The sequence below is a fragment of the Apteryx rowi genome, unplaced genomic scaffold (genome assembly GCF_003343035.1).
Source record: "Apteryx rowi isolate R43461 unplaced genomic scaffold, aptRow1 scaffold_16, whole genome shotgun sequence".
In the NCBI taxonomy this organism is placed as follows: Eukaryota; Metazoa; Chordata; class Aves; order Apterygiformes; family Apterygidae; genus Apteryx; species Apteryx rowi.
In genome coordinates, this window is record NW_020447863.1 from 573016 (window position 1) to 599377 (window position 26362).

General features: G+C 43.7%; 3 protein-coding genes across 6 annotated transcripts in view; 2 read left to right on the forward strand and 1 right to left on the reverse strand.

Moving 5' to 3' along the window:
• DNM1 (dynamin 1) overlaps nt 1-3216 on the forward strand; it is a 52683-nt gene extending 49467 nt beyond the window's left edge. The window contains exon 21 of one of the 3 annotated variants that reach the window (XM_026059737.1): nt 1212-3216. In XM_026059737.1, coding sequence (XP_025915522.1) covers nt 1212-1284 — 73 coding nt within the window. In that variant the 3' untranslated portion in view covers nt 1285-3216. The remainder of the gene's footprint in view (nt 1-1211) is intronic. The other 2 variants (XM_026059738.1, XM_026059739.1) reach the window with 2 other exon arrangements.
• Nucleotides 3217-6543: 3327 nt separating this feature from the next.
• Nucleotides 6544-25597, reverse strand: GOLGA2 (golgin A2). Of its 2 annotated transcripts, XM_026059697.1 has the most exons (27): nt 25479-25597; nt 25012-25092; nt 21659-21793; nt 21012-21055; nt 20792-20855; nt 20269-20328; nt 19718-19798; nt 17848-17886; nt 17282-17344; nt 16933-17026; nt 16164-16270; nt 15484-15542; nt 14792-14933; nt 13550-13639; nt 13251-13358; nt 13063-13150; nt 12196-12542; nt 11262-11375; nt 10613-10837; nt 10309-10408; nt 10133-10221; nt 9391-9544; nt 9193-9260; nt 8644-8746; nt 8281-8387; nt 7751-7919; nt 6544-7646 (listed from the first exon to the last, which is right to left on the reverse strand). In XM_026059697.1, the coding sequence occupies exons 3-27, from the start codon at nt 21671-21673 to the stop codon at nt 7399-7401; spliced, it is 2778 nt and encodes a 925-aa protein (XP_025915482.1). In that variant the 5' UTR covers nt 21674-21793; nt 25012-25092; nt 25479-25597; the 3' UTR covers nt 6544-7398. The 2 variants fall into 2 exon arrangements, with proteins under 2 accessions (XP_025915482.1, XP_025915483.1); XM_026059698.1 differs by lacking the exon at nt 25012-25092.
• Nucleotides 24843-26362, forward strand: part of SWI5 (SWI5 homologous recombination repair protein) — a 7063-nt gene continuing 5543 nt past the window's right edge. The window contains exons 1-2 of the mRNA XM_026059777.1: nt 24843-24941; nt 25565-25684. Of these exons, the coding sequence (XP_025915562.1) occupies nt 24843-24941; nt 25565-25684 (219 nt within the window). The remainder of the gene's footprint in view (nt 24942-25564; nt 25685-26362) is intronic.

The following is a 26362-nucleotide window of genomic DNA, read 5'->3' on the forward strand; positions in this document are numbered from 1 at the left end:
TGCAAATACCCTCCTCTTTCCCTCTGTTTCCCCCTACCCATCCTCACTCCTGGGAAAAAAAATCTTACACTGGTTGTGTAATCAACAGTAGTCAGTTGTTTCTCTGTAATCTAAGTTAGCATAAGACTTGCCAGTGTGGAATTGTCGAGGCCTTAATTCTGTACCTCTGGATTCTGTTTGATCAGTACCAATTCTTCCTCTCCGTTTGGTCCGCATCCTGCTTTGTTTGCTCTTTGCACTTCAGGCAGTTTGGACTCTGAAACTACTCTGGCTTTGTGCTGAGCAATTTAATTTGTCTCTTATGATACACTACCTTGATGCTGTTTACGTTGCAGACACTGCAGGAAGCATACTCTTAAAGGAAAAAGGTAGATTGGGCTTGCTGACTTCCAGAACACTCTTGGATTATGTGTAGACTCCCTTAAAGCTTGTACTCTGAGTCTGAAGTGGTCTTTCAAGTAATGAGTTGAGAGAGGGCAGTGGGGTGTTTGTCCTTTTTTTTTTCCAGGTTTTTGTTTCCTGCCAGTCCCTTGCAGGAAGAGATCCTGGAACACTTAAATGTTTGCCTTTTGCATGGATTAAATTGCTGCCCACTTACCTAGCTAAAACACTAGCAAGAGAGCTGAAATGCAACTGAATTGCAATGGCCAAAGTCCTCTTAAAGTCAGTGGAAGCTGCATTTGCTGGGCCCCAGAACTAGAGAGCTGAAAGCAGCAAGTTTGACCCTAATATGAAAGATCAGTATCAGTATTGGAACAGGCAATCTAAGGCTTGCAGGAAGCAGGTGCTCCTCCAAACCAGCCAGGAACCTCTGACAGCGCCTCTCAGAGGACCCCATCCATGCTGTGTGACTGTCATGTGCTTGATACAGGAGCTCACTGTTGTCCATGCTTCTCAACTCTCATTCCAGAGCCAGTTCAGTCACTGGCAATAAATCTCTGATTTCCAAATTTGCAGAGGGAAAGCAAAACTAGCTGTGCAGCAGATTCCTTTACTGGTGATCCATGCTGGGCAGAAATTTCAATGTGAGGCCTGATTTAAGCTGTGAGTCTCCCCTGTGGAGCAGCACTGCTGGGGTAGGTCTGTGCCCCCAGCTGGTTTTTTTCTCTTGCTGGCACGGGTGAGGTGGAGAAGCATGCGTGATTGTGACTGCGATTGCTGTGCTAACCACAGTGTGTGTTCTCTTGTTTTTGTTTTCTGCTTTTTCACAGCAGAAGGGGCCCTGCCTCACCTACTCGACCTACCATAATCCGACCGGCTGAACCGTCCCTCTTAGATTTATAACTCGAGGCTGTAGACAGCTGGCGACGAATGCCGTGCTGGCGGCTTCCCCATTCCACCCTCCCTTCCACAGCCACAGTCACTCCTCTCATCCATCCCACATCTCTGCCTCCCACCGCCCCTTCCCGGTGTGTCGTAAAGCTCTAGCCTAGTGATCGAGCTCTTCGTCTTCACTCGTGCGTCCTGTATTGCTTTGTGAGTGTAGAGTAGCCTTCATTCAGTGGCATGGATCCCTGAAGTGCACAGGCTCCTTCGAGAGATCAGCTGCAGGGACGTCCTTAAGTCCAAGTGGCGGCTGCCCATCCAGTTGTTTCATCTGCCTGGTCTAGCCTGGATAAGTGTCCTGCCTGCATCCGTTAGCTGTAGCACCTAGGACTGATCTGTAGCTCCGTAGCTATTTTCTTGTAGTTAAGAAGACAAAAGCGTGACATAAAAGAAAAAAATAATACTGTCGAAACGTGTGACGCTGTTAGGAACAGATTAAATGTCCTGTGTATTAGGTGACCTCTAAGGTGCAAAAACTCATGTTGGGAACAGTGCAATCAACTTTATCTCAAAGCAAGGCAGGGAGATCGAGAAGGGGGGAACTCGATGGATCGGCATAGTCCTGCTAGAGTGAAGTCCGAGATAGYGCGCACACACACCTCAGTGCAGGGAGCACGTGGACCTGCTCGCGCTCCGCTCTCCAGAATAGCTGAGGAAATGCTGCTGGCGAAGCGCTGGCTGCTGCCGGCGTTCGTCTTGCATCCTCTCTTGTGGCTGACTTTCCTGAACCCAGCAGGGAGAGGGTGATAGATATGCTGCTCCCCCCTTGCAAATGGACAACCAAATGTTTTCAGGGAGTTTGCTGTGTAATGTTTTGTTGAAAATATTTCTGCTTTGAAGAAGCACATCTTTCAGTGTTTTTTGGGTACCGTGGTGACTTTCGTAGCCTTTTCTTCTTGCATGTGGATGGTACGTGTTTGGGGAAACTTGTAACTGTTGTTGATCACAACTCATCTTCTTAAGGTTTGTTTTTTACTTTTTATGTTACATGTATTAAAAAAAAATAATAATTAAAAATCTATCAACCCTGTACATTTCAGATGTCATGTCTCTACCACAGCTAAATGAGCCACCGATGTTACAAGCTTTCGAACGGGCCTGATGCAGTTTTAAGTTATCTTATTTCAGTGCTATTGCCTTTGACTTCTCTTCTGGATCCTCGATTGTTCTGATGCTGGTTTCTTTCTGTATTTTAACTATTGTTTTACTGCTTCTTCCCCTCTTCCTTCCCTTCCCCTTTTTTCTTTTTTCTTTTTTYGTCTTTGAATTCCAGCCGGCCGGGTAAGGCCAGTCCCTCCCGCCCGGAGAGTCCAAAACCACCATTTGACATGTAGGCCTGCTCCCTCTGAGACTCTCTGCCTGCCTCTTAGCTGTTCTGTCCTGGAGTGGTCTGACTCGAATCTCATACCTGGCTCGTTTTGTTTGTATTTTGTGACACACACACACATATCAGATGTGACTGTAGTGAAACTGTTTGTTTTTTTTTTTTTTCCCCAGCTGCTTAAAGGAGTTAAAACAAGTATATTGTAGTAATGAGAAACATATCTTTACTGTTATAAATATCTATAAATATATATATAAGATCAAAAATCTATATATGTCCAGGTGTTTAAAGCCATTTGTGCTTCCATGTGGATTTTAGGAAATACTTAAGTAGGGAAAGAATATCTATATACATACATATATATATATATACACCCAAAAATTAACCAAATCCTGACGTTGAATTTTTGAGCTGATTGTTAAATTCTCTGCTGTGTGCAGTTGGGTTATTGTATTACCCCAGACTTGTGGGTGAACTGTCTCAGTGCTGGTAGTAGCTGTGATGCAGTTTGTGATCTACCTGTCACTCTTGTTTATTGAATGAAATAAACTATCATTTCTGTATAATGAAGGACTCTATGACTAGAATAAAACCATCTCTCTCTTGTTCTTTTTCTGGGTGGTTTTCAAACTGTGTTTAATTATAATAACCTAATCTTTTCATCCCATAGAGCTTAAAAAGATGCATGTGCATGCAGGTGTTATCACTAATAAGGGACTTAAAGCAGATCTGCATCGACCCTGGTGTCCAGGAGCTGCGATAGAGTGAAAAAGTTCATCAGCTGTTGACGTTAACTTTCTCCATTGTAAAGGAAAGTGCATGGAGGTGCTTCAGTGACTGGACGTACATAAGGTGGGAGTGTTGCATACCAGTTTGCTTGGCTCTTAACAGGGTATTTTGCACGGGCCTGTTGGTGGAACACAGCAAGCAGGTGTGGAGCTGGGGAGTTTCTCTGGCCAGCAGTATCTGTTGGGGCCATGTCTGAAATACAGGCTAAGCAGATGGTGTAAAACATGTGTGGCCAGCTTTTACTTAATACTTGCTTTTAATCTGAAGTGGCATTTATGTCCTGCAGTAAACTTTAGGGTAAACCTTATTACTGCTGTCTCCATGCCAAAGCAGCGCTATAGGTCTTAGGCCAGTTCTATTTCTTACACTGGCAGCAGCCATGTTTCGCCATAATCCCTGAGTTTAGCACTGTCATCCCAACGATTACAGTGGATTCCTTATGTCATGGTTGAACAGGGTTCAAGCACTTCTTGCTGTGAAAAAATCCAGGAGCCTTGGGCTTGCAGAGGTATTTTATATCGCTTGAGTACTGCTGACTGATGCAGCACTGAGTGCTGCTGGCCAGCTGGTTGTGTTACATGTGGAGTCTCCATATTACAATTTTAATAAGCTAAAAACCTCCTTGAACTTTCTATGCATAGCTGATACTGGTGTGGGTTGGGGGRCTAGAGTAGATGTCTAGTGATTCCTCCCTATGTGTGTTCCAGCTATTTCCATCCTTGCATGTTTTTCCAGGATGTAACTTCAGCTTCTGCACAACTGAGGCAATAACTGGTTACTGCTTGCCCTACACTGCCCTAGTCTTTCTCTCGCTGGAACTGGCCCATCTATCCCTGGGATTGCGTATAGGGTTGCTTCTAAAGAACATGGTACCCTTTAAAGCTGAAACTACACATATTTCTTCAGCTAAATGTTAGAGCCTTATTTTGAAAAACTAGAAGCCTCTGATCTGCTGGTTGCCAAAGGTTAGGGATGTTCTGATGAGAGCATCAGCTACCCTGAGTGGGCAAGATAAACTCCTACCCACTGATCTGCAACATGTTGTTTAACAAAATGTCCTGTCTCCATCTTCCTCTATTTGGAATGGTCTTAACAGCTGGTTCCTGTTTGCTTGGCACTTAGGGCTGTTAAGAAGCATTTTTCTATTTATTTTTCTTCAAATCAGAGATGTTGGGGCAGTTCAGTTACTCCAATGTAAAGCTATCATGTGTCAGATGAACTGTAGTTACTGCTTGTGTGTCTGCTCTTAGTTCATTGCAAGTAAAGGTGGGGTCAGGAAAATGCTTCCAGAAGAGAGTAAAAAGTGCATCAGAATCCAGGGTCATATGTGAGCTATTGGACAAGACAAAAATGTCTCTGCTAACGGTTACCTTAAGCATGGCAGCTTAAGTATTTGCTGATCTGCAGCAGTAGCAGGGTAAAGAATATTATAAAACCCACAAATCATATAGATTTGTGGTACTGGCTCATATGGGATGAGAGTGTACCAGCAGGGGAACGAAGGCAGGACTTTCCTCTGCGGAGGGGGGCTACCCTGCCCTTAGGTTAGCCTACTATATTGTCAAGTAAGTAAAAATTTAAGAGCACTCATCTCTTTTGGGGAGGCTCTTAGTAGTTTACAAAATAGCCCCTAATGGACTCCAGTAACAAGTATAGCACCTGAATCCAGAAAAAAGTTTCCGTTTCTCCCCATGAGCAATAAATCATGCTAAAAAGCAGTAGGAGTCTCAAAATGTTAAGCAGTAGCAACATCCCTTTAGGAGGACTGGTCTGAGTCTGTGTACAGGAGAACAGTCACCAAAGCAAAGTGAAAAGGGCATCAATGCCAGAGCAGGAGTTTCTAGAGTTGGGCTAGCTTTTTATTTATGTACTTATTTCATTTCATTTTTCTGGCCAAGTCTCCAGGTGATTTGAACAGAAGAAATACATATAGTCAGTGCCCATCTGAATAAGTTTATTCAGAAAGAAAGCAAATTTGTAACAGGATTAGGTCACCTCTGCAGCAGCCTGCAAAACTTCAATAGTCTTTTTCTCCTTCACAGTCTTGGTCTAGAACACCCAATAAATATTTATTCCATTTATAACAATAATGCTCTGTGTTAAATCGCAGCCCTACCCACTACAGTTATTTTTATGATACAGGCTATGAGCCGCTTGAGCAGGTATAAACACTGCAGAAGGCTAGTCTCTTTTCAAGGAATATACAGAATATTACACAGATCTACTATGTACACAAACCCATGCAGCTAGGAGCTTGGGAGCCCACAGTGCTTAGTGTTGTGCCTTGAGTCATGTGTTGGGCCAGTAACACAGATAACCCCAGAGCTATTCAAATGAAAGGAGTTTGTTCAAAAAATCAGCTTCATCTTCCCCTGGTGCGTTCAGAGGAGAACAAAGGTTTTGTTTCATTTACCCTCTTTTTCAGTTGTATACAGAAATCAATGTGAATCTTAAATGTTCTTATCTGCTTTTGGTGGTAGAAGAAAAGCTCCTTCTACCATGCTGACAAAAAAGGAAGCCTGACCAACTCAGATATAGAGGAAGGCATGAATGGGGTGGTGGTTGTTGTTGACAAACCCCCAAATCAATACTGTGTTCCTGTGCTTGCATCTCTCTCTCCTGATAAGCTACTGCTGAAGCCGTGCACGCTTCTAAGTCACGAGCCGAGGCTTGTGCATTTGGATTGCGCAGCTGTGAAAGCCAGGTCCCTTTAAGTGCCCCCGCAGCCCTCCTTCAAGGGCCACTGCTGCGACTGCTCCCTTACTGCGAGCAGCAGGGAGTTCTAGCCTGAAACCTGGACTGAGTTTGAAGATATCCACGTGCAGTTCACTTTGACACGTGCCTTAGCTCTGAAGGTGCCTTGCACACCCAAGGGCTGTGCTTTGCTGCCACTTCCCAACACATTTTGCTCTTGTTAGTTTAGCCTGCTGCTTCAGGGCAGTGCCAGGTGACACCTCTAGTACTGATAAGCATGCCAGGCATTTAAGCATAGGGTGGAGGCTGTTAAATTCTGTCCCCTGTGCATCTAATGCACTCAGCTAGCATATTCCTTACCAAAATGGGAGAAAAGGAAATTTAAGTGATGGAGAGCCAGAACCCCACAGTCCAGAAACTCAAAACAAAGCATGTTTATTAAGTGGTTTCCTTTTACTCATTTCTCCCATTTTTAATAAATAAAACCTTCAGACACATACAAGTGAAACACATCATCCTTCAAAGTGCAGTTATATTTCCACCCCACTCCCGATCATCCACATAAAGCTTTGTCAAGTAACCAAAAAGACTCAAAAGGCAACCCTAGGTCCCTTCCCCCTAGCTAATGAGAATAAATGTTTCTGTAGTGCTGCCTAGGTAGCCAGAAGCTTGTATCTTTTGGCTGTTTGCGAGTGGCAAGGCTGGTTTCAGATACAGTACAYAAGGCAGGCTGCAGAGGAAAGTGGGAAGTTTAAGATACATAGTGCGCAACAAAAACAACCGTTTAGAATCCAAAGAGTTTGTTACCAGAGTAAGTTACTCTGGGAGCCTTGGAAGGAACGAGGCTGACTGCAGTCATGACTGATGGAACAGAGTCACTGCTGTGAAGCTGGCTGCCAGCAGCAGAGTCCTGGTGTGGGGTGGGGGATGATACAGGAAAAGCAATCAAGTAATTCTGCCAGAAGTCATGGAATCCCCTTTCCCCCATCCTGCATCTGGCCCAGGGGAAGTGCTGGCCCAGCTGCCTCCTGTGAGCACTTCCAGTCCGCCTGTACTCCGAGCCCACCAAGTAACAGAAGAAAGGGGAGGGAGGGAAGATGAGGTCTGATGCTTGAGTTCCATCTGATGCAATCCCTCTTTCTTCAGGTCTTTAAAGCAGATACCTGTTCTGACCAAGGGCACTGGGCAGAGGTACAGGGCAAGTACAAGACAGTTTAAGTCCTTACAGGCTCATAGAAAATTGCTGTAAATAAGATTAGTGTCACTTAAACCACCATGATTTTGACCTCATCATTCTCATCAGCACGGTAGAAGAAGGGAATGCAGGGGTTTTCTGGCAGGGAGCCCAGCCTCTCCTGAGGGTTCTGGATTTCTCTGAGAAGCTGCATTATTTGCTTTGCTGTGGGGTCCTCTTGGTTTGGTTGAGCAGCTTTACTGTCAATAGGGGAGAAACTGGACTGCTGAAGAACAGCCTCCTGTTCTGGTTCATCTGATAAACTCACCTCCCGTAACCCTGTAAGGAACACAGACAAGGCAGGAAGGTAATGCTTCCCATCCATACACGACCCCAAAACCTCAGGTTATTCCATTTTGTAACTTGTTCTGGCTACTGCTCACCTTCTCCATCAGTAGCATTCAGTTCAATGCGCCTCTCCACTGGAAGCATACTGTCATTCCGGCTTGCTAACAGCTCTGGGTTCTGAGCAGCTGCCACGTACTTGCTGTACCATTCATTTCTTTCCCCAACCAGGCGCATCACCAAGTCCTGCAGCTCCAATAACTTCACCTGCACCAAGGTAAAGGAAAATCTATGAAACATGCACATGCCCTTTCCAGGTCAACTGTGCTCAGCTGTAGGCAGATTAGATCCCCTCGCAAACAGCAGGGGCCAGCTCTCCATAGAGCAGYGTCCTCTGAGCCTCCAAGGAGATGCTCCTGACACCTGGTAGGCTTGAACCCCCTTGGTCAAGTGCCACCTTCAGGTACTTTTTAAAGTTTACTGTCCTGCCTCTATCACAAAATTAGCATCTTCAAAATTAAACTTAGCTGAAGAACACCAAGGGAAGGTTTAGAGTCTGCAGGTCCTCCCAGGCCTGCCTATTATTGTGTGCCCTACTTGGAGTACTGCTGCAGAACGGATTCCTTGCCTTCATCTCTTCCTTATCCTGAGCCAACCTGCTGATGTACTCCTCTTTCTCTTGGTGCCGCTGTTTGAGGATAGCCCTTTGACTCTGGTATAATGCAATATATTCCCCTGGAACACAAGAAAAGCATAAGGAATAAGTTAGTGAGATTTGGATATCAGACCTTACAGCGAGCATACAAACTCTGTGGCATTAGGATCCAGCAAATCCAACCCTGGAATGAAGTCTGGCCTAACTGGGCAAAATTAGGACACTTGAACTGCTTAGTTGTTATAGGGCTCCCCCCCAAGAGCTGTTGGGGACCTTCTGTTGCACAAATAATGCACTGAACAAGCTTTAGCTTGTACATGTGTTGCCTAAACATACCAATGGTGTCCGTTTCCCCAGACAGCTGTATGCAGCGATGTTCTAGCTCTTCTAGCCGTTCCTTCAGATCAGCTTTCTCACGCATCAGGTCTGTGAAACGGGACTGAACACAGAATCAGTATCAATCACCTGAACTACTCAGGTACAGGGAATACATGCCTTATAAACACCACCCTCCATTCACATTGGTCTGAGCATAAGGAACAAATCTTGCTTCCTGTTCCATTTCCCTCATATTTGGTGGTAAAAAGGAATGAAGAGGAGTGACCTAGAGAAGGTATAAAGAAGCATCTCCCTATATTTTGGGAAGCAGAGGGGGCTGATGGAACAAAGAGCCCTTTAACCTTCTGCTGGGTCAGCACAACTCCAGTCATACTCAGACAGCTCCAAGTGATTTGACAAGCAATGATAAGCTTTTTAGGAAGTAGCACATTATTATGGAACATTTGCTATTTATTCCCCTACAGTTTGTTCTTGTGTGCTGACGCTGGATTAAAGTCTAGCTAGGCAGGGTAGTAGGACTGAGAGGAGATGAGAGTCTTCGCTCACCTGTAGTTTCTCCATGGCAGTTTTCAAAGCCTCGTGAACCTCCACTGGAACAGTATCCATAGCGGAATCTGCAAAGGAGATGTGCAATTTATGGTTCCTCCTTGGGCACGATGCACTCACTCTGTTTCAGAGGCCAGAGCCAGCTGGCCAAGATGTGCCTCCATATTCACACTGTCCGCAAACCGCACCAAGTTTTACCTCCACTCAGTGTGACACTATGTTGCTGCTCCTGCCTAAGAGCTGCTACTTGCTGCAGGAGGCTTCTGCATTGCTGTTTCTGAGCAGCCAGCTGTTGTCTCATATCTTCTCGCTCCTTCTCCACTTGGGACATGGCAGATGTCAAGAAAGCAACCTAGAAAGAATTCCAGAGTCTTCACTTTAGGGCTTCTCCTAYGTGAAGCATGAGCAATTGTGCATCTTGGGACTAACAGCTAAATCTACCCCATTTTATTTATGGGCAGGAAACCAAAGTACTAAGTAACTGGCCTGGAACTAAACCAGGCAGCAACTACTGCATCTCTTCTCATTCTTGAATAGTATGAATCACTGCTTCTCTGCAGATTAAATCTGAGCTCCCACAATAACTATATTATGAGTCTGCTTACAGAAAAATCTAGATGTTCAACACCATTTCCAAAATGTCTTTGAAACAACATCACAATAATTAGAGATCTACTCTGCCAGCTGAGTTGTTTTCATAATTAAATAAAACCACTGCAGGACTTCCAGCCTGCCTTTCAGGGGTACTATAGAAGTCTTGGTTGCTTGCTGCTATGCACAGGGGACCATTACGCTTCCCTCGCTACTGTGCCTGAGCTGGTAGTGATCACAGCTGGTAAACAGCTTATTCCATGTGCACCCTCTCTGCAGTTCAAACTCTGCTTTGCTAAGCATTTGTTTACAACTAAAAACAGAGGCTTTTCTACCCATTAAGACCCACCATTTCTTCATGGCTTTCAAAGTTCTCTGGGATCACAAATGAAGATTTYTGGTTTTCTTCAATCATTGCTTCACTTTCAACTCCATCTCCTGTAAAAGGAGGAAGGTGAACAAAGAAGTAATACCCCAGAGAGCCCAGCTCTACCTACTCTCTGGAGATCACCTGCAGCTACTCACCTTCTATTCGGTGCAACATCCTGCCATCCAGCTCTGCCGCTAACTGACTGATCTGGGCCTGCAGCTCTTTGTTTTCCTTAGCCACAGCTTCCAGACTTTCCTGTGAAAGAAAAGCAGCAAATCACTCAAAGTGCTCTACACCAAAACCTGCACAAGCYGGACTGAAACAATCACCAGATCTTCAAGTGGTAGCAGCAGAAAAAAAACAGTGCTTCTGCTCCAGACACATATCATTCACCTATAATTTACAGAATACAATGTAGTTAAGCCTCCAGTCTTTTCACTTGCCCTTTATTGCTATTACCTTAGTCTGCTGCAGCTCCTTCAGGTGCATTTCCACAGTCACCTTCCCCTGAACCTCCTCATGCTGTAGCCGATCCATAAGCTGTGTCTGAAGCAAGTACTGCTTGTGCAGTTCCTCTTTCTCAGCAGCCAGCTGCTGGTATGCCACAGTGTACTGTTGTAAGTGGCTGTAGTACTGGTCCCGCTGGTCCTGCAGTCCCCGAGCTTCCTGTGTTTTCAGTTCCAGCTAGCATAACAAGATGAATCCATCATCAAAAGTTCAGCCCTGCTGCAGTTAATGTTGCTAGGTGGCAGAGTCTCTCTGTAACATCGCCACCCAGTGCTGTTCTTTTTCAGCACTGGAAGTGAGGCTCGTTCCTCTCACCAGGCTCTAGCAACGGACACCACTTTTTTACTCCTGTCAGAAAAGCTAAGCCATGTGGCGTGATCCAAAATGTCAACATCGCCCCAAAGTCACCAACCAGGCAGTCAGCCACCATCTGCCCCCACATGCCAGACCCCCATATCAGACAGCAGATGAGGGAGGAAGGCTCCCAGCTTGATCATTACAATACTGATTTCCATCTTTTCATCAAAGTTTGGTAAATTGCCAGCTCTGTTTTGTATAAACCAGTGCATTCCCACCCTGCCATCCCACTGCACTTCCTTACCGTCTCTTTGAGCTCCCCCAGGTTCTCCTGCAGCTGCCCAAGCTTCTTGGCCAGCTCCTTCTTTACATGTTGCTCTGACTGTAGGGCACTCGTAACCTCCATGTTTTCATTTGTCTGCAAGAATCCAAGGGCATCATATAAGAAAATTGCCCCAACAATCATAAACACATACTACCTTTTATAAAATTCCTGATAATACTGGGTGCAGACCCTTGTAGTATTATGGAGTGTGAACAGTGGTACTTGGGCCATCAATTGACTGCTCAGGGCAGTAAATAACTTCGAAAAAGGTTCAGAAGACAGGAGAAGAGCAAGCAAAGAGCCTGGGGATCAGTGTTGGGACAGTGCCAAGGAAGAGGCCTGGCACATGGCACAGCCTGTCAGCTCCCAAGCAGATGGGCAGTATGGAAATTCCAAGTAGAGCCATAAACATTCAAAAACAAGAAGAGGAGCTCAGAAAGGACTGAAGAAAAACAGTGACCAGGCCATTGGCCAGTTTGCCAGGGCCTGAAAGAGGAAGCTGTTATATTGAAAGGAAAGAAGCAAGGGTAATGATTCAGCTCCAAGAAGGATAAGAATGACAGTAGCAGGAAAGAAGACTGCTGAGAGAACTTCCTCATGAGCAAATGCAGGGAAGAGAAAACTGGTCTCTTCAAGGGTAAAAAGGCAGGAGGAATATTTAGGGAAAGAAAAAGCCTGGTAGGGGAGGAGAAGGAAAAGGAGAACTGCTCTGGACAGAGATACTGGTTCATCTGCCAGAGCACCTGAGGGAGTAAGGAATTGTAGGGAACCTCCTGGCACCGCAAGATATATAACAGAAGGTGGAGTAGCCATGGCCCCAGAGGACAAGATGGATAATGCTTCTGCCAGGCTCTTACATCTGTACTCTAACAGAAGTGCATCAGCAAGGGAAGTGGTGGCAAAAGAGACCTACCAGTTTGACAAACCCATTCTGCAATTCAGCCAGCTGCTCCTTCAGGTCCCGGTTTTGGCTCAGAGCCCTACTGATTGTGGCCTTGTCACTCTGCATGCTCTCCAGGATCTGCTGTCTGTCCACAGACTCTTCACTGTAGCGCTGCACAGCCTTCTCGAGCTCCAGCAGCTGCTCCTCCTGCTCCCTGTTGAGGTGGCTCAGCTGCTCATTGTCCCGGACCTGAGCCTGGTATTGCCCATGCAGTTCCTCCTTCTCTTGCTGCAGCCGCTGGACCTCTTCCTGCAGGCTCAGCTCAGCCTCTGTGGGCCCTGCCGGTGAGGAAGGCTCAATATCCATGGGCTTAACTGCTGAGGAAATGGAATCAAAAGCAGCTCAGTCAAAGGGCTGGATCACTTGTGTAACACAGTGTTACACAACCTGTATGGCTTTATGAACCAGAATGTATCACCAGCTCCGGGATCCAGTCCTTGCTGCAGAAGAAGCAGGGCATTGAGAGGAATGAAGGAGAAAAAACATCCCCAAACCAAGTGCAGCTTCCTGCTGCGTGCTGCTAACTCCCTCACAGTCCAAGCAAGAGCATACCTCTGACTTCTCCRTCTCCTGGGCCACACAGAGGGCCACAGAGGCTGAGAGTATAGTCAGATACTAGAGACAGTATAGGCAGATTAATATTAAAGACATAAACAGACTGCTGGTCAATTATTTGAAATAGTTCATTTGTTGTTTGCTAGGATCAGCTGTCCTCATGATTTCAGAGCATCAGATCTACTTGTACCTGGTGCACAGAAGTTCATGTATAGCATGCAGGTAACCTGCAGGTAACCTGCTGGTACTCTGCAATATGAAGCCCCATTTCAGAAGCCCTACCTGATTTGCTCAACAGTTCTGTAACATTGGCTTCCAGCTCCCGAATTTGGGTCACATGCTTCTCCTTCTCCTCTGCCATTGTGTGGACCTGCAGAGCCACATAAGTGGTAAGTTAAAACAATGCTCACGATGCACTTCATCCTGATTGTGTTAATCAAATGCAGCTATGACGCTGCCTCAGATATTACCTGCTCCGAGAGCTGCTGTACCCGCTGCTGCCAAATGCTCCCCTCCTCCTTCAGTTTCTCTACATATTGATCTCTTTCTGCCTGCAGCTGGTGAAGTGACTCCGAGAGCTGTTCAAAACAAAGAAACAAAAACACAAAGAAAATTGTGTCAGCCAAATAAATTTATCAGTGACTGTTTAATGGCTAAAGCTTGAAGAAAACAGTGTTAATGCAAAGCTCAGGCTACATCCCTCTGCCACACAGGTTTCTTTACAGAAGTCAGGATTTGGATCATCAACATATTCCATACAACCCCTTACCTGAGCAATCTGCGTTTCCAGGCTTGCCCTCTCCTCCAGTGCTATCTGCAACTGTTGGTTGGCATCCAGGCTCCCTGACTGATTTGAGAACTGCCCACAAAAATCAAAAAGTTATGGCAAATGTTAATATTCAGTAACTGATTATATATATTCAATATGATACAATATTATTCAATGTGTTATATATAGGTATATGATTTATATTTATTATATATTGAATTAATATTTCTGTGCAACATCTTCCCTTATAGTAACATCCATGTTGTTACCTATATAGTTCTTAAAAGTGCTCCAACTAATAGTGAAGTTGAATGAGGAAAAAAACAAATGTGGAGGTCAAAGATCAAAAGACTTAGATCTTAGCTCTGTAGAACAGGCTTAACTGGAGAGCTCCTTCTTAACATTTTTACTTTTTTTTTTTTTATGTATAAAGAAAATATGCTTTAGTCAAACCATGTGCCTCAGACACTTTGTGTAGTTCTGGAGCCTGTATTATACAGACAGATCAGATGGTATAAAATCTTGCAACCTTAAAGTTGTCAAACACATCAGGAATTTAAAGCCACTGTTTGGAATATGTCAGCAGACTGGTAGCAAGACTGGTAGCAAGACTGGTTCAGTTAACACACAGTACTTTTCCCAGAAGAGTAGCAAATGGCTTTATTTCAAGGGTAACCTAAGCCACTCTCTAAGAAAAAGAACATTTCTTTCCCTCTTGGGCTCACCTTAACACTGAACTTGCTCTCTGAACCGCCTACAGCTGGCTTCAGGCATCCCCTTCTAACTGGTTGCTTGCCTTAACTTTCCCCAGTTGACCTTCAAGTTGCCATTATCCAATTCCCCTCTCTCTGCTAGGGGTTCAAACAACACCCCTGCTCAACTGGTTTCTCAATGGGACTGCACAACAGCTAGATAACCAAAAGGCTGGACACTGATATAAGCAGGAAAACAGGAAAAGACACCATACTTTCATCCTTAGTATGTTTGCTCACCCTCATATCATATAACATTCTTTTAGTAGACCATTGTCACAATGTCTTTGAGTCTACTACTGCAACTCCTTGGAGTGTAGACTTTCTATTCCTCACAGACCTCACTGAAAGCCTTTTACTAAGAGGATGTCTGCATAAAATTTTGTGCCTTCCTTGAAAAAAATAGTTAAGTCTTACCCCCACTGTCAGAAACAAAGCGTTACAATGATCAGCGCAATCTACACCCACATCCTAAAAGTATTATGGTCACCTGTTGGATCATCAGTTCAGCCATTTCCAGTTTCTTATGCAAATCCTCCATATCCAGCTTCATGGCTGAGTTCTCAGAAACCAGAGAGCGGAGTTTCTCTGACAGTTCTGAGTTCTGCTGCTTTAGTTCCTCACTACCTTTGCTGAAAGAAAGAAAGAAACAAACAAAAAAACCCTGAAGTGGCAATACTTTTTATATTCGCCACAAGTTTGCGGATGCCCATATCATAAATTTACAATCCAGTTGTTCTTAGCAGCTATAATCATGGAAGTGATGGTTAGAAGGAACCTCTAAAGATCATCTCATCCAACCTCCCACTTAAAACAACACTACTGCTAACACTAAATCTGGTCAGCCACAGCTCTATATAGCCAAGTCTTGAAAACTTCCAAAGATGGAGACTCCACAGTCTCCCTGGGCAACATGTTCCAGTGCCATACTACACACCTAATGACTTTTTTTTCCCCCCCATGAATATCCAACCTCCGAAGTGACCACCTGCGGTCAGTTCCCCTTGTTATGTTTTGTGGCACTACTGAGAAGAGTTTGAAACCATTATCTCTGCAACACCCCTTCAACAGAAGGAGGACCGGTTGTGCACTAGAAAAGGTGACCAATATGCTATCTGTTGAAGAAGACTGCTTTACAAGAAATTGGCACTACCTTTGCAGTAACATGTAGAATGGACTCACCTCTGTTTGTACAGTTCCAGTTTCAGGTTGTCTCGTTCCTTCACTAACTCTTTATTATGCTGGAAAAAAAAAAGGAAATTGATGTTTGGCTAGAATCTGGAGATGAATCAAACAAAACATTCAACAATTACCTAGTTTCACCTTTAGCAGATCAGCTAATGTGGAAAAGGCTAAAACGCGAGCAAAATCCTCAGGACAGGTTTGCTTGGAACCTCCTCTATAGCTGTAGTAGGCTGGTTAGCGCTGCAGCCAAGCACCCCATCAGACTTTGCACAAAGGAAGAATTTGCCAGGAATTCATCTGCTCAGTCTTTTCAAATGTAATGCTACTAACTGACCATGAGGTTATTTTTGCAAACTTCTGGATTAGTATCAATACTAAAGTGTCTGTTTGATGGTGACCCTTCTGGGAGGAGGTCTGAGTTAGGCTTCTGWTGTTTGGAGCTGGCAAGACTAATGAAGTGAAGTGCCAGATCTGAAGACAGCAACTGGACCATATGATTAGAGGTCACGGAAAACTGAATGAAGTCTGCCTTGATAATGGAGAATAGCGGGCTTTGCTAACAAGGCTAATTTCTGCCTCTTCGCTAAGCGGGGACTATAGGCTTCGCAGCAGTGTGGTGATAAGCAAATAGCAAAAAGCAGAGCTGCTGGTTAAGCATCAACAGAGTTGACTCTTACCTTCTCCGACTGTTTCTGTTGCATAGAGATGGAGGATAAGGTGCGTTCTAGCTCCGCTACCCTCTGGCGAGATGACTGCAAACGAGCAGCAAGGTCTTCAGCTTCTCCTGAACGAGTCAGAGCAGAGTCAGTTGAGACCAGCCCACAAAGAGCTTTTTGGAACTGGCTGAACAGCACTTTCTGCTTTGTTAACAAGCTCTTATACACTTCAGAGAAAGCAGCACAGAGCTCTGTAAATCAGGAGACCTGGTTCCATTCCTGACTCTACTGGTGATTCACTAGCAACGTTGGGCTGTAAAGCTCTCTGTAACTACCTTCCTCACTTTCAGAGGGAGATGATGAAACTTCCTTTGCAGACTAGTAGGCAATATGTTTATTTTTTCTAATAGAATAAATTGCTCCAATTTAGTTGTGAATTAAAAGCTCGGGTAAAATGAACATTAACATGACAGCTGTGTGGGAGGGAGGGCAGAGAAAGGGGAACAGTTTACAAGAAATCAGAAGAGAGTGAGAAAGGAACAGTCTGGGGTAGTCACCGGCCCAAAAAGGGCTGACAGGACTTTAGTTATGCACAAAAGAACCTCAACTGCAATGGGATTAACATGCTCTGATTTGGGGGAAGCTGTAATGACAGAAGCAGTCATGGTGCCAAATATTGCTCATTAAGGAGTCAGCAAGTGTTGTGAGCTGGCTGCCAGCAACTATCATGCCTGTGACTTGCAATCCACAGTTTAACCAACAGCTTGAGTTAGTGCCTAGAGATGATTACCTGATTTCTGCCGTGCAGCTTGTTGAGTATGCCCAAGGGCCATCTGCAACTCAGACTTCTCAGAAACTAGAATTCCAATAGTCTGAATATGAACCTTTGGAAAAGGAAAAGTCAGCTCAGTGCAAAACTTCTTTGCTTGAAACTACAAGACTATTGTTGCCACATAAGGGTAATTCACTAAAGGTAACGAGGTCCTGCAGTTAAGCCCAGAGCCTGGCTGACTGACTCTCCCAACCTTCCGAAAGAATGGATGCACATGGCTTTCAGGATGAAGACTGTGAGTGGTCAGCAATCCAGAAAACAATTAAGGTAAAACAGATGAAAGTATGAAATGGAGACTCTGCCTTACCTGCAGCTGTTCCCGCAGTGCTGCTTGCTCTTTAGAAAATTTCTGTTCAAACTCCTTCTTTTCCTGTATAAACAAATGATGCCTATTCAACACAAAATTTAAAATATTGAACCCTTTTTAATTTTAATTCCTATTAGAAAAAGCTAATTTATTGGCAGTAGTTCCAGCATCTAACTGATACTAGTATTTTTAAAGATCTACTTCAGTCTTCACTATTTGAACTACTTCAGTAATTATCCACCCTAATAGGGCAACGAGAGGTTCCTTACGGTAGCATAAACGTGGCAATGTCTGGAATGCAAACTACCAGGGAGGACTTAGACTACAGCCTACTGCATCCACCCAGGCATATGCATTCATTTAAGTACTAGCTTCTGTCAAAATAAGAAAGCTACCTGCCAGACCTATCTCAGGAAGCCAAGATATTCACCTCTATGCTACAAATGAAACAGAATCGAGCATAAGACATGATCACATATGCTTGTGTTGCAGCCCATTATGCTTTCTACTCTTCGGAGAAGTAGATATCTATTTCGGTATCTATCCAAAAATGGGACACATTTTACCTTCTCCAGCTGATTCATTGCTTCTTGGTTCTGCTGTTTCTACAGGAGGAAAAAAATAATGTATCAGTATTAAGAGCAAATATTCTCATACTGCTGAAATCAGTAAACACATTTTCACTTTAACCAAGCAGGATACATGCCTAATTAAGGCAAACAGAATTCCATTATCCTTTCTGTAGACAATACTAAAGAGTTTGTTTTAGCCATTAGAAATTATAGATTTGGGGTCACTGCACTAATATACTTTATATGCCAGATATGTTTTTCACTGCTCAGTACATTACCACAGTTCTAACCCAACTACTACTACTCAAACCCTCGTATGTTTATATCTGAGCATCCACCATCTCTAGTTAAACTTGCTTCCCACACCTACAAAGTTTATCATTGTAATCCCGGTGTATTAGGATCACCAAAAATGCATTACAGAAATCATAGTCTTTTCCTTCAGCTGAGACCTTAGACCTTTTTCCCACATAGCAACTGGCCTTGAAGGCATGCAGAGCCGCACTTAGGTTGGCAGGCCTCTGCAAAAGCCTGCGGGGAAGAAAGCTGAGGCCAAACGCTGAGAAAGGGGATGATTCTGTCCCAACCACTTTCAGTTTTACAGATGACGTGTTTGGAGATACACTGACCATACATAGCACATCTTGAGATATGGGGTGAAGGAGACAAAAGTGGCACCTATCTACGCAGGCTGCCACACAAACTGTCCTAAATTTGTGACAGAGTGCTGCTGATTTGGGGAGGTGGGTGTTGCCGTTTGCTGTTGTTGTCACCACAGTAGTTTCTCAGAGCCCTGCTTTTCTCCCTTTCCAAAGAATGGGCTTTGGCCAAGCTGTTTCTTTACTACTACTTCAGCATGTTTTGAAACATGACCTCCGATGGAAGGGTAATGAGTTAGAGGCTTTGATCCTAGCAATGCCAGTGCAAAACAAATAACCAGGAAAAGCAAAGGCAAGACCACAAACGCAGCAAAGGCCCTACATAATTCCAGGTAAGAGATCACTTCATCTGCCTGTCAGAAAGCAGGCAAACAAGGAGAACCCTGGGTGGGCAATGCCCCATACCAGGTACCTCTGCAGCCTGGCTAAAAGAGGAAAAGGAAGAGAATGGATCAACAAAAAAGAAAAACCAAACCAAAATAAAACAACATAACAAGTGGGGTCATGGGATACATTGGAAAACACTGAACTTTGGAAAAGGAATAGTCTGAGGGGAGAACAAAATGAAGAAAAGCATTTCAAACCAAGCAAGGCTCTTTTCAGACTGAAACATGTCCTTTTAGCAACATTTCTTGCAGTGTTAAAGCAACTGGCTTTTAAGCAGCAGCAGCAGCAGCAACAGCAACCCATGCAAGCTGCAGGACAAAGCAGTTCATTCATAGTGGCAGGGAAGCTGAGGATACGATCAGAAACCAGCCCCAGGCTCTCTCCTAGTCCTATTGCTCCCACTCTGCCAATATATTTAGAACAGCATCACCACCTGCAGAAACAGGTTTTCACACTACTGCCAGTACCGGAATTATGTATCCTTTGAATTTCAGGGATTCAGAATGAGACAAAGTATAGCTGTTTAATCATGATGCTTATCATCCAGGGAAAGCATGATGAGATCAACACAGTTAACTGAAAAAAAACCCAAAACTTTGCTTCTCATTCCTTAGATGAGCTAATACATTCAAAAGTAGCTTTAGACTTTCATCCTTTTAACAGGCTTTCTGACATAGCCCGTTTTTGTTCCTTACAAAGTGCTGCGTAAGCAGCTTTCCCTGTGGCACTATCAGAGAACTGCCAACCTTGCAGACACCCAGAGAGCATGGAGGAGCAGCAAAGACAATGACAAACTGGTCGGTTGGATTGTTTCTTACCAATTCCTCTATCTTTGTAATGAGCTGTTTGTTAGTTAGATTGCTGGAATCTAGGGCTACTGCCAGCTCCTGGTAACGTGTCTGATGGGCACATGCAGACAGGAGGAGAAAAAGGAGGGGCAGAAGAGGAGGAGGGGAGGAAAAAGCAATAATTACAAAAGACAGAAGAATAAATCATTATCACAGTTTGATACAATCAGATTCTCCAAACAAACAAACAAAAAGAYATTTTCAATGGAGGTAGCTAGGATGACAAGATATTGTATCCATTCCAACTAAGGCCTCATTTCTACATAGAAGTGAATCGGAATTAAGGACTGCAGTTGCATGGAGGCCAGATTATCCCCAGCCCCCAAACCAGAAACACCTCAGATACCTGTCTCCAACTGTTGACCACAGCCATTACAGCACAAGTCCACAGTGGACAGCAACGTATGTGAACTATGTGTTCAATTAGGTCTCATTAACACCACTGTAATCACAGAATCCCAATAAACAATCAACAGTAGCAAATGAGGGGGGAAAAAAATCATGGACTGAGGACAACTTACTTCCATTTCCTTAATATTTGTGGAAGAAACAGCACTTTCTCCATTCACATATGACGTAGACTAGAAAAAAAACAGTCAAATAAGTCAGTTTTATTTCCCAAGGCAACACTATTAAGTTAGAACAAACTACCAAAAATATACTTCTAATAGCACCTTTCACTTCAAAGTACCACACACAGACAAGGAAAACACACTTTTCTGGCTAAGGATAGATGCAGACTCCTCCCTTGACAAGCTGAGGTGAATTATGCAGATTTACTTCAGATTCTTTGCCACTAAATCAAGAATGCATCTTTCCATGAATACACACTGTTCATTCATCCCACACTGCTTTTCTTCCTACTGCTGAAATTTCACATTCCTAAAACAAGAGTTTTTGTTTCTCGGTGCTTAAATATCTCATTGTTCAATAGTACAACTGCAGACACCTCTATACAGAAGAGTTTCTCGAGCTGACTGCTCGAAGCCCCATGTCAGACATCACAAGAATTAATAKGACAAATGGAACAAAATGAGGCCATACCTGAGAAACCAGGCCATTGAGCTGTTCGGACAACTGGCGGAGACTTTCTGTTGATGAAAGAGACCTGGGAACAAAGACAGACAATTATTCCTTTGGATAAAAGTTTCTTTCAGAGAACTGCCCCAATCAGAACAGCACTAGGGAATAATATGATTTTAACTCTCTGGACACTTTGGAATCCTGTTGCAAAGCTGTTTATTAAACAAACACAGACACTCACCTGTTCTCATCCAAAGCATTTTTATGATCTTCAGTTTCATGAATCTGTGGAGCAAAACACAAAAATTTACAAGCCTGTAAAAAAGATGGGAGTCATGTCTGTGAATGTGTCACTAAGGCAGACTCGAGTACCCCTGGACTCAAGTTCTGCAGTTCCTATAATTACTGTTTTCCAATTAAATACTCAAAACCACCCAGTCAGTCCTTGCTTGCACATGATTTCTTAGTGTTGAGAGCCCAGGTTTCTTGGAATGATGAAGAGCCTTGAGTCTTACAAGTTTTAGGTTTGCTATTATCGTTTATCAGTATAATCAACACTGCTGGAAAATTTTCAGTTGAATCTTTAAATAGCGTAAGGAAATGCAAATTGCTCCAGCTGGTGACCTTCTGTCTTATTAAGGATGCTTTCTGCTAATGGAATAGGAGAGAGGACAGAAAATAGGAACACTGGAAAAAGCAAGGGCATGTGCTTGCTAGTACCCTCTTCATTCTCATAGACAGTTGATGAGTGCATGGAGAGGGAAGAATGCAGTATTTTTTAAAGGAAACTTCTGTGCTAGTCTTGTCGTATTTATGAAGACTTTCTCAACAAAAASAGTGGTATCACTAACTAGTGTGGCAATATTCACTACGCGAATATTCACAAACCTGTGTCAGCTGCATGCTCCCAGGAGCAGGCAGAACAGAACCACAACTAGGCAGACTGTTGCTGTTAGATAGCACAGGGACATCGGCAGCAAGCTGTTCAGCATTACAAGTGGCAACATCACTGTCAAAGTATGCCTGTCACAAAACACATCACAGGAATTACAGCCTACATGCAAAATGAATGAAAACACACATGAACCCATCACCTTGTGGTCTCCCTGGGAAAACCAGACAAAAGCGAACAATCGATCGTTTAGAAACATGTGGAAATTAATCTGTGTTCTTCCCAGAGCAAAGAGGTGAACGCATCAACCCATGAATAACAAACATTGTCCCCTATTCTCTCAGTCCCATAAGCCCTATTAGAACCAGTCTGAACGACCGGTGTCCCGTAATCAAATTCACTTCCTTAACACGGGGCAGGAACATCACCCAACTCTAAGCACGCACGCTAGATTTATTAGAAAGGATCTGCCAAAAACTGAAGAAGGGCAAAGCCAGATATAGTCACTGTGCTTTGAAAAGCACCACCTTCAAGATGTCTCTGGGGAAAACACTGATCACTATATGCAAATTAAGATGGAAAAAAGAACAGGTTAGTGACCACTTAAAAACTGGGTTAGTCAGACTCAGATGCTCTGCCTCAAACTCAGTAAAGCTCGTGGCATGCTTGGAACCACAAAATTAGGACCAGGGATTTACGAACAGGCCAAATTCAGCATGGCTGGAAGCAGGTGCCTATGGCCCTGTCGGACCTATGAATGCCACGACTAAAAGAATCTAAAAAGAGAGAGGCCCAAAAATGATTTCTGCACAGCTCTCATCCAGCCTTTGTGGGAGGATCAGTAGCATCTGATGACGACTCTACCAGGCCACGGTGAACCGGGCAGTTTCTCATCTGTCTTGAACAACATCAGAGAGACCCATAAAGGCCCAGAGCAGTATTCTAGTACTTTATGGCTATTTGTTATATTTGACCATCTAGCTCTAGTAAGTCATCATTTTACGACACTACAAAGCAAATGAGATAAGCTACTATCAATATTCAACCCCACAAATATACTGCCGCTCGCTGCAATTCYATCTCAGACAGTTTCCTCTTATTTCAGTCGCTTCCTTGACAGTTCACAGGAAACTAAAAATCTCTCTCTCTCTCTCCTCCCCCTCCTTCATGACTACTTGGAAGGACAGGGGAGGATCCTGGTATTCCCTGTGTGCTTGCTCAGCGCTTCATTTATGAATCAAACAGCAGGAGAATACAGTAACAGGACAGATTTAATGAAAGCAGTGAGCTGGAAGATTGCAGAGGGAAACAAATGGATTTTTTATATTCTTTTTAGCAGGACAGATACTTGTGCTCTCACAGAGCAACATATGCTAGGTGCTGATAAGAAGGTCAGGAACTCCCTGACTTCTTCCAGCTTCAGGCTACTTCACCTCTTCTGGTTCACAAACTTGCCAATAGAGAACACCAGACAGGCAGAAGGAATATCTTCCCCAATATATCTCAAAAACATTTCCTTAGTTTTTCCTGACTAGGACATTCTTTTTACTTAATGCTTCAAAATGCAACAACCAATAACACCTTAGCCACAAGAACGCCTTCCTTCTGCCCCCAAAATAAAAAGTTTTGAAATAAAAAAAAAGAAATTGAACAACTAAATTGTTGGAGTCTCTGTTGGAGACAGAAAGAGTGAGAAGCAAAATACTTATTTGGAAATTATGCATTGTGAAGTTCTAATAATGTAGAATAAAAATTTATTAATTCTGCCTTGCCTAGCACCTAGTAGGATCCATTTCTTTTTGCACAAAGGCTCCTATTTTGTCCAGTTTTCTGTGTTTCATGGCCAGAAAGCTGAAGTGGATGAGACAGGAGGGGTCTGCCTCACGTTAAGACACCAATGGCAGCGCTGGCTCAGATGCTAACAATCAGCTTTTCTGCCCTGTKAGCATCAAGTGAGCTTCCGTACAGCATTTCCCTGACTCAGGATTTTTTCAAAGATGATAACTGGAAAGAGAAAGCCACTCTTTCATTACAGATGGCAATTAAAAATCAGTTTTCAAGTTATTCTTAAAACTGCACAAACAATAATCCACAAATCCCAAGATAAAAGAACATCTGTAATAGCGAATCAGATCCAAATATATTTCTCCATGTTGAGGAAGCTGAGAAAAAAAAACCTTGGAAAACAAGGATGAATAGAAGTAATATGTTCTCCATTTTCAGAACAGAACTAAAACTGTAGACACAGTTAGGCCTTCGTTTCAAGACTAAGTGCCATCTCAGCAGCAGCACTGGAACAGCCATCCTCACCTGCAACCATCTAATGCTTCTGGTGATTACTATAGCTAAATTTATTGCTGGAGAGAAGTGGATATGCAGTAAATACAATAAAAGGTTTATTTTGTGACAACTAGACTCAAAAATGAGGGTGGAGAAATATGCAATCAAAATGATGGTGCACCCAAGTGAAAATGGAAAGCGAAGCTTTAGTACAACAAAATTGGAAGAAAATTCTGGGCTATAAAATTTGACTTTCCTGAGTTTCTATCACAATTTTAGGTTTGTTTAAGTAAACTGATTATCTAAAATAAAAGAAAAGGTTGGTTGTTGCAAGTTTGCTCCTGAACATATCTTTATTGCTTAGTGGAGTATTTCCTTCCCTTTCATCTTCAGGGGCTAGGGAACATGAAGACACTGAAGGCCATAAATGGTTGACTTGAAATATCTGACTTCCTGCCTAAACATATTTAAAATCATAGTACTTGCCAGAATGTGCATCACCTGGGCAAGTTTCATCACCCCTCATAAAATGTGTTGGCTGGAATAACTACATAGGTTACTCACGGCAGCTCCTTCATTAGCAGATGAGCAGAAACATGCCCTTCAGAAACAAGGCACTGGGAAATAGAGCAGTGACACCCAAAACAGGAGAATTAGAGACTGAGAAAACACTACCTTTTCCTAGTGCCAGACAGGTTTTTATGCCCCTTTGCTACAACTTGTTGGAAACGCGTTACATAGTAAAGGCAGTCACTCATTGTTCACTGCCTCACACCAAGTTCCTGGTATTTCCCAAAGCTTGACTGTCTCAAGGAAAAGTTCTGGACAAGGTTCACTTCTTTGCATGTAAAGTTTGACACAAACCAGAAGGAAACACACACTCACAAACAATGGAAAGGCATGTTAAGAAACAGCTCCATGTTAATGAAAACGGCAACAAAACTCAAGCAACTGACAGCAGATGCGTCAGAACAAGGCTCCACCCGAAAATCCAAGTCGGTTTGAACAGAATCRGAAGCATGCAGCAGGGAGAGCAAGTCACCGAGAGGGACGCGGAGCACTGCCTCACCTTCCTCTTGTCCAATGAGGGTATGGCTACCCCATTGGAGCGGTTAAGGTCTGACACCAGCACCTTCAGAATGTTCTGAATCTAAAAGAGGTGAAAGAAAAGTGGAAAGAGAAACGACTCAGAAAAGGACAGAGAGAAAATACCAACCAAAGGTAGCCACAGCAGCTGGCACCCTCCAGCTCATTAGGAGGATACACCTCAGAACAACAGCTCTGGACATAGCCAGGGTTGCACTGTATCCTTGTACGATCAAACACTGCTTCACCGTAAACCCTGACTCTAGCATGCACCTTCAAGTGATTTTAGTCACTAACCATTGCAGCTCACTTCATAAACTGGTAATACCAGCATCTAAACCATCCATACGTTATGCTAGCAAAACCCTCCTCCAGCTGTAGTCAGGTTGTTTGGGAAACCAAAGAACAAGAAGGTGGCAAATGATTTGGGAGAAAGAGTGAAATACTCACGTTCTCTGGAGACTGTCGGTCATCATTTGTGGGAGTCTCGGGTCTACTTCCTTCTTTAGTTTTTCTTTTTTTCTTGGCTCCCGCAGTTGCTCCAGGGCTATTCTTCTGCTGATACTCCTTCAGCTGTGAAAAAAAAGAACAAGAATCTGAAGTCCAAATGGAATGTTCCTTCTTTGAGTAAAATGTCAACAAATAACGATCACAGGGTAAAAAGGCAGATCAGGTGTAAAGACATGAGAAACTGTCTTCAGAGTTTCTCTGAAAAGATTCAGAGCAAGCTGAGAAGACTGAAGTGAGAACTGGGGTGATGRGTTTGGGACAAGAGGCTCAGAGACGCAAATGTGCAACTTTGCTATGCAGCAAATGAAGTTTAGTTGTGGAAAAGAAAGAATCTGACATCATTTACTGCAATAGAAAGAGATAAATGTGKTTTTTTTTTATTATTTCTTTTAGGGTTATAACCAAGAGCAATAAGGTAAAATTAATAAAGGGCAATTAATCCTGAATAGTAAGGAAAAAGCAGTGCCTGATAGTAGGCGCTTCCATTCTGTCAAAGAGTTTGAGGAGCAAAAGGACAGGCCTCCCAGAGAGACAACACGCCAACACAGACACTGTAACTCTAAACTGAGGGGAGAAATGAAACTATTAAACAAGTCAACGGCTTAATTTATAAAACCGGCTTTGACTGCCCTATCTACAGCCGAGCTTACACCAGTTTCCATCTTGCCTAGGCAAAGCCAGGCCGGTGAGCCCTGAACGGCACCTCTCCGACCTCCCMGCATTTGGGCGCCTGTCGCCGAACACCTGAACCGCGGGCGCGAGCGAGCGCCCAGCAACGACGCGATCCCCGCCGAAGCGCCCCGCTTCCCCCCGCGCCGCCGGGC